Below are 12,162 nucleotides of genomic sequence, written 5' to 3' on the forward strand. Positions count from 1 at the left end.
TTTATCAATTTAAAAGATAATATTTTAATTATAAAAATGAATAATTTTCAATTCTTTGTGCCTAAAAAATCGTTGCATCAGGACAATTGCCTTATTCTATAAGTCATCCCTTAACATTTTTAATGATGTTACATTATTAAAACTTCCCTTCTGCACCGAACCAGTTCTTTAAACATCCAGATTGTGTACACATCAAACAGATGGGGAGATATTAAAGAAGTAAAGCAGTTGCTGACCCTTAACCTTATCGAGTCAGCTGGTAAGCGCATGCCGGAAATTAGTGAAGATATTGCTCTAGGCCCCTCTTCCTATCTATAATTTAGTAGGGCTATACAGAGGTAAGCTTGTTCGTTAAGAAGATTTCCCGATTTTAGCACTCTCGTATATAATACAAAGAATATAAAACAAGCATTTTTATCGATGGCCATTAGAATAAATCGTGATTAAAGTGGTTATAATGTATTAACTAGTTTTTATTTAATTAAGCGCGATTGAGGAAGGAAAACGTATTTTTTCTAAGAAACGCGAATGTGCGAATGTTGCTTAATAATATTCTTTTTTGGGTCTCTAATGGGTTGAAAATTAAAGCAAAGAAGAAGCCGTGTTTGTAAAGGGAGCGTGTATTACTTAGTTACAATTGCATTTCAGATTAAGAAAATGGAATAACTAACATCAACCTTAAAGTTGAATTATTTTTAACTAAAGAATTTTATATATTTATCTAAAAATTGATGTGAATCTCTGAAAAATGTATGAGGAAAAACGGTAAAAACAATGGAAACGAATCGAAACAATGCTAACTTACAGGAAAAAATGTAATTGTATATTGTTAGAATTTATTAATTTCTGTAAAATATGAAGATAAATTTAAAAATAAGATAATAATTTAATTCTAAAACCCTGTAGAATAGAGGAAAGCTTCAAAAAAAAAAAAAAAATTAATTTTTCTGGAGGGTGAAAGATGAGATTCTAACGAGGGTCGTTAGGTTCACTGTTATGTGCAGAGTCAACACGCACTTTTACAAATTATAGCTATTTAAAAGCGCATAGAAGACTTAAAAAAAAAAAAAAAAAAACAGTCGGAAAATTAAAATAAAGAATGTTTTCCACGAAAATTTCATGTTGGATGAGAGAGAATCGAATCACAAAGACCTCCCAACTGGTTTTAAAGACGCCACAGAGGCGGGTTGCCCTTTTACACTTGTTTTCCCTCATTTAACCTATGTTTATGTGTTGCTAAATCTTGGAAACAATTCTTTTATGTAAGAATTCTTAATTTGGAAATTGTTAAAGCTTATAAAGTGCTTACAAATATAATGAAATTTTCACGAAAACCAGCGCAAGGAGTCTCTAAACGATGTAAAAAAAGAAAGAGAAGAAGAAAAACAAAATTGCTGACAACAAAATAACGTTAAAATATATCTGTTGCACTTCCTGGTAATCAATGTTTCTCAAAATAGTTCAACGATGAATCACATAAACACACACACACATATATATACATACGTATACACACAAGGAAAATTAAGATTTTTGAAACTTAAACGTCCCTAGATGATTAAATTTAGCTTTTCTATTGTGTTTTTTATGTGGAAATTTATGTTATTATTAACTATTTATGATTAATTATGTTTTTGTTTTTATATTATTTGAATATTTATAAGATTTCAATTATTTAACCTTTAAAAAATTGAAGTTTTAAGAGTATAAAAACTGTAATTTTTCTCCTGAAAATAGAAATTTTATGATAAATCTGATAGGAATTTTTTGATAATTTCTTTTAATTGTTTAAACGTATCAAATGAACTATAATTATGGAAACAATTTTCATTACATAGCATGAAAATCATTGAAGCAACGTACAGGAAAGTAGACTACTTCCAGCAACTTAGTAACAAAGAATTATGGAAAAGTGTTGTTCTTAAGCATTAAAAATGAGTAATAATTATTAAATAAATTTAATATGCTTTCTAAACAATGGTAAATAATAACAATTATGAGTACTGTACAATTTACTATTAATTCTTTGTTAAAAGCATGGTTTTATTATTAACCAGCCCTAATTACTTAAGAAAGGAGCAACACTTACTGTACAATATCATGTTTTTATGAAAAATAAATGGTAAATATTCATGAAAATGTTTAAATTAATTAATTTAACAACATTTTACTAAAAATATCCAACAATATAGCAGTAATAACAGCAGCAACACGATTCTTTCGAAGATGAAAGGAGAGTAAAGATCTAGATTTTCTGGTAAGCATGGTAAATAATGATTATGGAAACGATTATATAGCTACTAAAGAAGCGAAAACACGCATGGGAACGACATTTTATGGGTTAAAAAATATAGAAAAAGCTATGTTTTACGAAGGAATTCCGAGCATTCACATAACACAGGCGACAGGATAGATACGTGAAACACCACCCCTACCACCCTACTGTAATGTTAATATAGCATCTTATAACAAGTACTACCACTATAATATAGTTGTAAAGCAGTAACAATAGTTTTCATTAGCCCGACGATAGCAATAATGGCGCCACGAAGAAATTCCAACCGTTCCTATACAAATACGCATAACAATGTTAAGAAAAAATTTTAAGGGGGGAAACTAACTCAACTACACCTTAGAAAAGAATAAGAATAAAAAATAAAATATATATATATATATTTATTTATATATATATGTGTGTTTGTGTGTGTGTATATATTTTTCTTTGGAAATAGTCCAGATTGTCTATGGGAGAAATAAAACCTGGCAAATTGTTTGAAAAGCAATGACAATGTTTTACGACGTCGAAGATAATTATACAAGTAAAACTGGTGGAGAGACATAACATTAGACCTCTTGTTATTGAGTTGAGGGTCGAGTTTAAAATATTTAACAAAATTTTCTAAGACTTTTTTATGGAAAAAATGCGTTGGAGAGTAAATTTCCAGGGTCGAAATTTATCAAAATTAAGGTAGATGCTGTTAGATTTTTGTATGTTTGGATTGTTCTGACTCCAAAATTTACACAATTTATTTGGACTGTGAAGGAAATAGCTTAAAAAGTTGTATTTTCAAGGTTGAAATGCGTATTTTTTCAACTAGAATTTTATATTTCATAAATTGAGTGTGTTGAAACGAAAAATAGATCCAGAATTGTAGGAGAAATGGATTTAAGTTGCATTCTGAGATAAAATTCGGCAAAAATATGTCATTTTTATAGTGGTTTTGAAATGAAAACTGACTCCAAAATTGCCGATAAAGTCTTTAGATTTCACAAAATATTGCTTGAAAAAAAAATGCATTTAAAGGAATTAAATTTCTAATTCAAATTTTGATGGTTTGATAATTTAAAAGTGCTGAGATGAAGAGGGCTCTGAAAATCTAGTTCTTATAGATTCTAGTGGAAGTATTCTGAGAAATAATGAATAATAAGTTGCATTCTAAAGCTAAAATTTGATAAATTTACAATGTTTAGATAAAAACCAGGTCAAAGTTTCTACAATTTTATTTAGATTCTACAAGAAATTCCATAAAAAATGTAAGTTGCATTATATGAGATGAAATTCTATTCCAAATTTTTATATTTTTAAATAAATAAATAAATATATAATATTTATAGATATAAATGCTCGGATTCATATTCTGATGCTTGGGCATAAATATATGCATATTTATCTTTGAACTTATATATGAATTCGAGTTAATGCTAAAATGATTCATAAAATTTTCTACAGTTCGAGAATAAAAAAGCTTATGTAAAAATCTATAAAATGACGTTATAGATGCTCGAAACACATTAAGAATTTATAGAATCACGTTTTAGTTGCTGAAATTTAGAAAACCAGCATTTTCAGTAAACTACTTCAAGAAACGACCACAAGAATCGATAAAATTTCTATGTTCTAGAATAAAGAAAAAACGCATGTAAAGTCTGTAAAGTCACATGATTATGCTCGAAATACATGAAAAATTTATATAATCACGTTATAAATGTCAAAAATTTCTCAAAAGAAAAACTGCATTTTCGTGTAAATTACTTGAAGCAACGTACAAATCTTTCAAAAAGCGCATCAAGTTATGCAGAAACAATAACAATGTGTGAACCATCATCAACTTTCAAATTGTCTATATGCTCGAGTTGTTTAGATTTAAACACACAGGAAATATTCAACTTTAAAAAGAAGAAAGAAAGAAAAAGAAATGAAGAAGAAGAAAATGATTTAACGATGATAATTTTTCAAAAATCTTCAATATAACAATACAAAAAAAAAATACATCTAAATTTGGAAACTGTTAACACAAATGGTAATGTAGGGAAGCAGCAAAATATATATTCGTGTTCACGATTTTGTTCAACGCACCCTGTCACGTGACTGAGTTTATGTGACCGAGTTTCCTGTAACCCGAAGTTTTTATCTATCAGAACTGCCTGTTACTGAATATGTCATGCTTCGATTTCCTCATTTCGTCCTAAAATCGCACTAAAAAATATTTTTCCTACAGGCTATGATCGTTTTTCGCATAGTTTTTATACATACATAAACTCCCGCTCTGTTTAGATCCATTACTAAGTAGGAAATTAAGGAAAGATCTTCTAAGTTTCATTGAAACTTTACAGTATAAAACGTAAAATTTTAATATTCCTGTAAGGTGAAAGGTCACTCGAATGACCCACACTGATCCTGTGTTAGAAGAGACAGTTGTAGCGAACGCCATAAATGTCGAAGTGTCCATTGTTGTAGCATTTCATCGAATGTCTTAAGATCGAAAGTGGAAGGTATAGCGTAAAGTAAGAGTTTAGTTGGCTAGAAGAAGAAGGTTAAAAATATTATTAAAAAAAACACAATAAGATTCTTCCGAGAAATCGTCACCTCTGTAAAAGTATAAAAAAAACTACCATCCTGTCATTACTTCATTCAGGGAACAGTCAAAGGTCCCACAAATAGGAGTCATTACTCCATGCACAATTGAAAAGGGGAAGAATACTACATCCTGGCTCCTACAGTAGGGTGCACCTTCTTTTTTTTTTAAGAGGAAGCAGATAAATTTCGATACATATCATCTTCACTTTTTACACAATACGGCATAAGCAGTTAAAAAAAAAACTAGATGTTCTCCATAATTAAGCTAGTGACATAATAAACCAGTGAATAGCGAGTGGTTTGGTGAGCTGTCACGATGCAAGGCTGTCACGACACAATTGCTCCTGACAGATTGGCCAACTGGGTGTTCGCACGCGATGCCACATTCAAGTACAACACGCTTTCTGTTTTCGAACTCGATCAATCAATCAATCAAACCTAGTTTGTTTTTGCAGAATGACATCAATCATGATCAATGAGAGTTTTATAGATCTAACTTGTAAGTGAAGCACCCGATAAAATTGCTGAAGGCTCTCTTTACAGAGAACATGTAGATACTATACAAAGAGACTAAGACTGGATAGGTCTTCAATATAAAGATTGCAAAGCGTTTAAAGTGCTACTTACGCTTCTTCTTTGGTTCTTGTTCTATCATATTAGAAAGACCTTGATGAGGATTGGCTATGTCCACCAGAGTTAAACTTGATCCTCCCATGGACGTGGCGTATACCTCGTCCTGCATAATTCCTTCTCCCGCAGCCCAAAAAGGGTGATCCAAGCTGTCGAAGGAGACTCACACTTCACCAATAATGTCACAAGTATCCCAAGTCACACTCAGAAGACACCTGTATAGGAAAGAGCAAGGGGAAAAAAATTAATATGAGTTTTGTTGTGGTCACAAAAATGCGAGGGAGTGAAGCACGTTTTTTTAAGAATCCCTAATTGGCTTCGTGTTATTGGTTACCGAGCAATACTTTACTATTTCACTTGCGAAATAGCCAACAATAAAATTAGCCCATTGTTCTCAGATAAGACTTGTAATTCTGTGTAGATACTAAATGGCTCCACAAAACTTTCCATCTACCTTATTAAGTTCGAAAATTAACCTTAAAGCAATGCCTGATTGTTATTGTACTCAGTATCAGTTATCATAAGTAAAATCGATCATAATTCAAAAGTTATATGCCCTTGCTGCAAGAGCGTGAGGTGTGATAAATCTTAACAGTTTCTTCTATATAACTTAAAAACTATTAAAGTTTTAGGCACCAAATTAGGAAATTTTATTAAGGATTGATTACTTTTTGTCACCTTCAAATTTTGTTAAAATTACACCAAATTTTGGCATTGTAGAAGGCAAAATTCTTGAAGCACTGCGCTTCAGGATCTTGTAGACGGCGTGTAGGAAATGAACAGACATCAGTGTGTTAATTAGTCAGCTATGATCACGGGAGGGCCGGACCACTCGCGGTGGTTCCCACATGGACGGACCAACTAGGGGTCACGATGTGAATGACCCCGAGTGAAACCAGTCTTACGCAAAAATTACGTTAGAAACAACTTATTATTATTTTTATTTTTTCAAATTTTACTTCACTTAGACGGGGGACCGTTGCCTACGCAAGAGGCCCCTTTTTTTAGGCAGATGAGACAAACAATGGTAATATATCTTGACCTATAATCCTTCGAAAGACGAAAGAATTAAGATGATGGCGTTCTACTTTACTTTTCTTTTGTTCTGACTCGAGAAGAAGCATTCTATAGTGAAACATAATTACATATTGGGGCCTTCTCCTCCCACTTTTTATATCATAACATCATCAGTTTATAACAATGAAATTTAATCTACACCTTTTTCTGTACGTATTAAGGTCATATGACTGAGCTTTGATCAAATTTTAAAAAATTTATACTCTTGCCAAGAGCCATGAAAACTTGGCACATTTTTTTATAACAAGTAAAGGGCCTCTCACACTTATAACAAAAGCTTCGTTTCTATGAATCGCAGCTGTAAAAACCGTTTTATTTGTACAGGGGAACGTTATAATATGTGATGCTATGTCAACAGGCAGCTTATCGAGTGGGATATGTATTGAGAATAAACATGTATTACAACTTCCTAACCCAATTTGAATCCTTAGAAGATGATTTAATGCATTTAAAAGCCTGATTGGCCCACTATTTTGTAAATAAAGTTATATAAAATGCATGCTTACAGTTAAGCAACGTGCTGTAATAGCGTTAAACTCTAAGGTGAGAACCACAAATTATAGCAAAAACTCTTAAAATTTATGCAAAATACACCATCTTATTCCATATTTTTATAATGAAAGATTCATTGGAGATGAATCTCAGATTAAAGATTAGATAATTAACATATATATCTACAAAGATCCGCTAATTATAATGCTGCAATGATCCATTGAATGTAAGTATGCCAAAGTAAAAATGCTCAATCTATAGATTCATTGATAGACTACAACACTAAAGATCAGTCAGAGTATAACTTCTAGTTGAAGATTTACTGTACAAAAACTATGCCTACGACTTATTCATTATATATCCTTAAGCTAAAGACACATTAATTATACAACTCCAAAGTGTCTGTAATTATATTAAGTCAACAGTAAAGATCAGCAGGCTGTAAAGTTTCAACAGTATATTAAATAAACGTTAACTCCTTTTCAGTATAGTTGTGAGGATTCAAGGATGTATGTTTACAGTTAAGATCTATTGACATAAACTATTTACAAGTTAACTTTTTAGGTACTGTGCTGTACGTTGTCTCATAATCTATAACTACAGCCTGCAAGAAAGGTGATAATGATAATCCTTAAACAAAAGATGATAAGGGTTTTAACAAATACAACAATAAAACACCAGAAGTAGAATTATTAACAAAAAATTGACTTTGCAAACTATATCTAAGCTTTCTTTACATGTAATTTGGATGAGACACGTAATATATTAAAGTTATAAAGTTCAAAAAAGTTACCGCTTGCCTTCCGTTTATAAAAAGTCACCTTATAAATAATTAAAATTTTAAAAAGCCCACTTTAGTAAAGTAAACTCTCACTAATACTTCCATAGTAACAAAATGTCCACGTTGTAGACCTAACGTATCCGTGTCAGGTGAGTTGTATCTTCCATAGTCTAGCATACACACAATTAACACAACACTTGTCACTGATAATATTCCTATGGCACTGTCCGACTACGACTTACCTGTTAACATAGACGTACACATTCACAGTGTCTAGAGGTAGCAAGACTGAATTCACTCTACTAGCACATACCTGCCCCTCGATAGTACGAGCAGGTAATTGTTACCTGTACGGCAATTTGATTTGCCAAAACTCTTACTGACGTCACGTAGGTTGTGCCTCTGGTTTCGTCACGTGTGATGACGGGGGCGGAGTGCTTTGCTCGATGCCTCCGGATAGCGCGGTCCTCTTCACCCCACCACCTGTTGTAGACTCGTTTGTTGCTTAATTGTATCTGCGCCATTTTCTGTGATATTAAATAGCTCTTTATGCGTTACTCGGCCTAATTTATTGTCCGATGCCTAATAGGCTCTGTGTGGTGCTTTTCGAAGCTCGTGACTTGTTTAAGTTCATTTTAAATGCTTGAGTATTTTCAGTACTTCTCCCCCCTTTATTTCTTTCTTTTTAGTGAATAATTATGCTAAACGTTTAAAGAAATGTAGAAAAATTGCTGTTTATAGTGTGATTTTTTAGATAAACCTGAGCTTAAATTTTGTCTTTTCTATCGAAGCCTTCAAAATTTAATTAAGTGTAAAGCTTTTATCTCTCAAAGTAACTTCTTTCTAAGCTGAAAATGAATTTTTTATGCATGTAGCATTTCATTTTTCCCTTAAGCTATTCGATTTCTCACTAACGTCTCAGTCTGCGCTATTAGAAGAGATGATTATGTAACCACCCGTTTAACCTTTCACCTTAAGTGAGTAACCAAAATTAATCAGACATTTAGCCTAGGAAACTTATCAAAGAAGACAAAAATATAGATTTAAACACATAAGAACAACAGTAACAACCGGCTATAAAACCTAGATTAACATCAATTTTTTTCTCTTCTCACAGCATGAGTCATATTCATAAACTTTAAGCATTGGGATTATTGAAAAATTTAAAAGATTAAAAAATATAAAAAAAATGATTTTAGTATCGAAAAATCTATTTTTAAGATGAAAAGTAAAAAAGACACTGTCTAAAATTATTCAATAATTCATCTTTGGAGGCAATAAAATAAAGATGTATGCAAAGAGGCCATTGAACTCTACGAAAAAAATAAGAAAAGAGTTATGTTTGTCTTAAGATAGAAGGCTTTATTAGGGGGTGATGTGTTGTATACTTTTATGACTTTCGCCTATCTGCAAGAAAGCTATCCTGCTTGATATGACACCTTTCTGATATAATCTTACCCCTGAGGCAATATACTATTCCAGGTGTTAGAGGGGCCACGTTTAATTCTCTTAGCCTCCAGTTACAACGGTCGGGATTAAAATGCGTCCAGATGTTGACTGCAGGCTAGAAAGTAGCCTTTTTTTATAATTTTTAAATTATTGACCTTCTTTTCTAACCGAAATATATTACTGTTTGTTTAGAAGTTCGCGTGTTAACGGGTCAAGTTAGTTTTGAACTCGATACGAAAGGGGATGATAACGATTGTAATTTCGTTCGATTTCTCTAAATGGTTCCTTTTGTTTAATAATTTAAAAAAATAAATAAATAAATAATTAAACTAGAACCTAATTCTTTGGTTTTAAGCACGTTTAACTCTTTTATCCAAAAATCACTAGTGTTTTAAGATGGAAAATCATGGTGTTTTGTTAATTTTGGAGTGTATTGGCCAGGAAAATTCTATTCGATTTTCACCTGCGAGCTTTTTTAAAATGTAAACGGTGTTTCTGTAGAATATAGATGTAGAATATATGCAAAAAAAAAAAAAACTATGCAAAATTAATTTTTACATGGTTAACTTATACGACTCCTTCGATGTACCAACGGTTATTCAAGTAGATAACTATTTCTAAGGAAAATTATTGTTTTTTTCATTCCCCGCAAAAAATTAATTTATCTTTATATAGAACCTCTATTTATTAACATTTTTTAAAAAAAATTCAGGCACGTCACTTCTCAGAAACCAAGGGAAAAACTCTTGTCACTTTACTGAAGTACCTCTTAATCAATGGTTCAAAATTGAATTTCTTTATTAAGGAACCATTTAACCTTTAGAAAAATAAGATCTTTGTATATTTTATACAAAATTTTCTTATTTTTTAATAGTGTTGATATGTTAACAAGTAGTAATTTTCTCGGAAAAATATTCGAATTATTGAGTGTTAAGAATAGTAATTAATTTAAATCCCGAGAAGAATGCAAATTGTAATTCATAGAAAACAATTGGCTACAATTCAAGGGAACTAACGAAACTTTGAATCTAGAAGGGAACCATGAAATTAATTCCATTATGTTGATTGATATAAGATTTTCATTTAACTCGTTTCAAGTCAAGCGTTGATGGAGGTCAAATGCGATTTACTCCTATCTTCCCCCCAAAATTTTAAAAAATACCCCTAAAAATCTTTCTCTCTTTCACTCTCTTACGCTCGACTTCATCCTAAAAGTCAAAATTAAGGAAAATTTTGTGATTTTTAATTGAATTTTAATTCTGAATTAGCATCTATACCACTTCCTTGCACATCTAGGTTTTGCCAAAATTCTTCTTCTTCTTCTTTTTTTAATCATTGCACGTGGCCATGCGTGCAACTATGGTTGGCCGTACCACGAGGTCGTGGGTTCGTGTTATGCTCTTTGATATATATTTTTTTTACATTCTCTCTCTCTCTCTTTCTTTCTTCTGCTCTGGTGCTTCCACATGTTCTTTAAATCTATAAAGATTTAACTTATCGAAAAACAAGAATCTCGACTTCTTATTGCTCCGTATCACGATTTTGTAATTGGTTTTGCTTAATTTATGCTTTTATTACTTGGTTATTATAAAGTCAAGCGAATCGTTTAGGTTCTCTAGACACTGCTTTACATAGAGCTAATGAGTAACATAGGATCTTGAGTAACATAAACTTACAAGGATTTTCGTAAAATTGTCCTAAAAATCGCACAAAATTACGATTTTTATCGGGTCTAGCAAGGATTTTATTAAGTTTTAAGGTATCCTAATAAGTCTTCTATATGATTAGGGATAAGGCCTTTGTAGAAAGCTTAGAAAACCCGGGCCTTATAAGCGTTTCGTATGCAAGATTATAAAATTTATATGTCCTAGCAAAACTAAGATTAAGACCTTTGTAAACACCTTAGAAAAAAGTGAGGCCTTATTAGAAGGGCTTTAAGTTTAATTTTGTAAAGATTTATAAGGTTTTAACTCATTAAAACCCTAATTTTTAATATTTTTTCTGGAGCTTCATTGTTTGTCTTTCTAGAAACTTAATGCAATTACTACCTTTCTTAATCACAATGCTTGTTAAAAATGCTTTTATCTACATCTTAGAATGTGAATAAACTAATATTTAACTTTACTTTAACGGAAATTCTAATAAGATTTAACACTTCACGGTCTAAAGTGTCACAAATTTTGATTGATTTTATACGCTCTAAACTATGCGTTTGACTCCTCCAGGCGTTAAACTAGATCAAAGAATTCAATTTTAATCAATATTTTCTCTTTCTAAATCCATATATATAATAATAATTAAAAATTTTTTAAGATATTAAACTAGATTTTTAGTAGGCAATTTGGAGAATATTTTTGAATGTTCGAGCGTTAAAAAATTCTCTAAAAAAGTGTCCTGAAGGAAGTATTGGTTACAAATTATGTTTATTGTTTCCTCTTTGTTTTTTTCGAATTTTTCAGCGAATAGTTAAGATTTTCTATATATAGGATGATGAATTTAGAAAGGAAGAAGTCACGTTTCGTAAAATCTTGTAACAATCATCCTTCAGTAACTTAAATGAGCGAGTATTTCCCTTAAAGTGTAGGCAACATTCCTCATCTATGTGATCTGAATCCCTAATCATCTTAATAATTGCCATCAACTTCCTTCGTTTTGTTTTTAATATAGAAGCAAATAGTAAGCTATTTTAATGAGCTTTAAATATAAAATTCTTCATTTTAATTGTTTTTATACACTTTTTCAAGCGTTAATTCGAAAAAAAATTGTATTTTCTGAAGGTTGCAATGCGTCGAAAGATAGCATCTTAATGACGTGTTGACACGTCAATGAGGTGAAAAAATGTAGAAAAAAACATTAATTTACGCGTTAAAATTGC

General features: G+C 31.2%; 2 protein-coding genes and 1 long non-coding RNA gene across 5 annotated transcripts in view; 2 read left to right on the forward strand and 1 right to left on the reverse strand.

Moving 5' to 3' along the window:
* The window catches only part of LOC136977393 (paired box protein Pax-5-like), a 65,416-nt gene extending 57,283 nt beyond the window's left edge, over positions 1-8,133 (reverse strand). The window contains exons 1-2 of one of the 3 annotated variants that reach the window (XM_067272853.1): positions 7,911-8,133; positions 5,486-5,703 (exon numbers count right to left, since the gene is read on the reverse strand). In XM_067272853.1, coding sequence (XP_067128954.1) covers positions 5,486-5,600 — 115 coding nt within the window. In that variant the 5' untranslated portion in view covers positions 5,601-5,703; positions 7,911-8,133. The remainder of the gene's footprint in view (positions 1-5,485; positions 5,704-7,910) is intronic. The other 2 variants (XM_067272854.1, XM_067272855.1) reach the window with 2 other exon arrangements.
* The window catches only part of LOC136977391 (putative leucine-rich repeat-containing protein DDB_G0290503), a 100,867-nt gene that overhangs the window by 4,126 nt on the left and 84,579 nt on the right, over positions 1-12,162 (forward strand). The gene's annotated exons all lie outside the window — the stretch shown is intronic.
* Positions 2,093-3,788, forward strand: LOC136977407 (uncharacterized). The gene is made up of 3 exons (XR_010881081.1): positions 2,093-2,122; positions 2,193-2,257; positions 3,731-3,788. It is a non-coding gene; the product is annotated as an uncharacterized lncRNA (long non-coding RNA).

This window comes from Centruroides vittatus, unplaced genomic scaffold, assembly GCF_030686945.1.
Source record: "Centruroides vittatus isolate TY-2023 unplaced genomic scaffold, ASM3068694v2 contig_458, whole genome shotgun sequence".
Classification (NCBI taxonomy): domain Eukaryota; kingdom Metazoa; phylum Arthropoda; class Arachnida; order Scorpiones; family Buthidae; genus Centruroides; species Centruroides vittatus.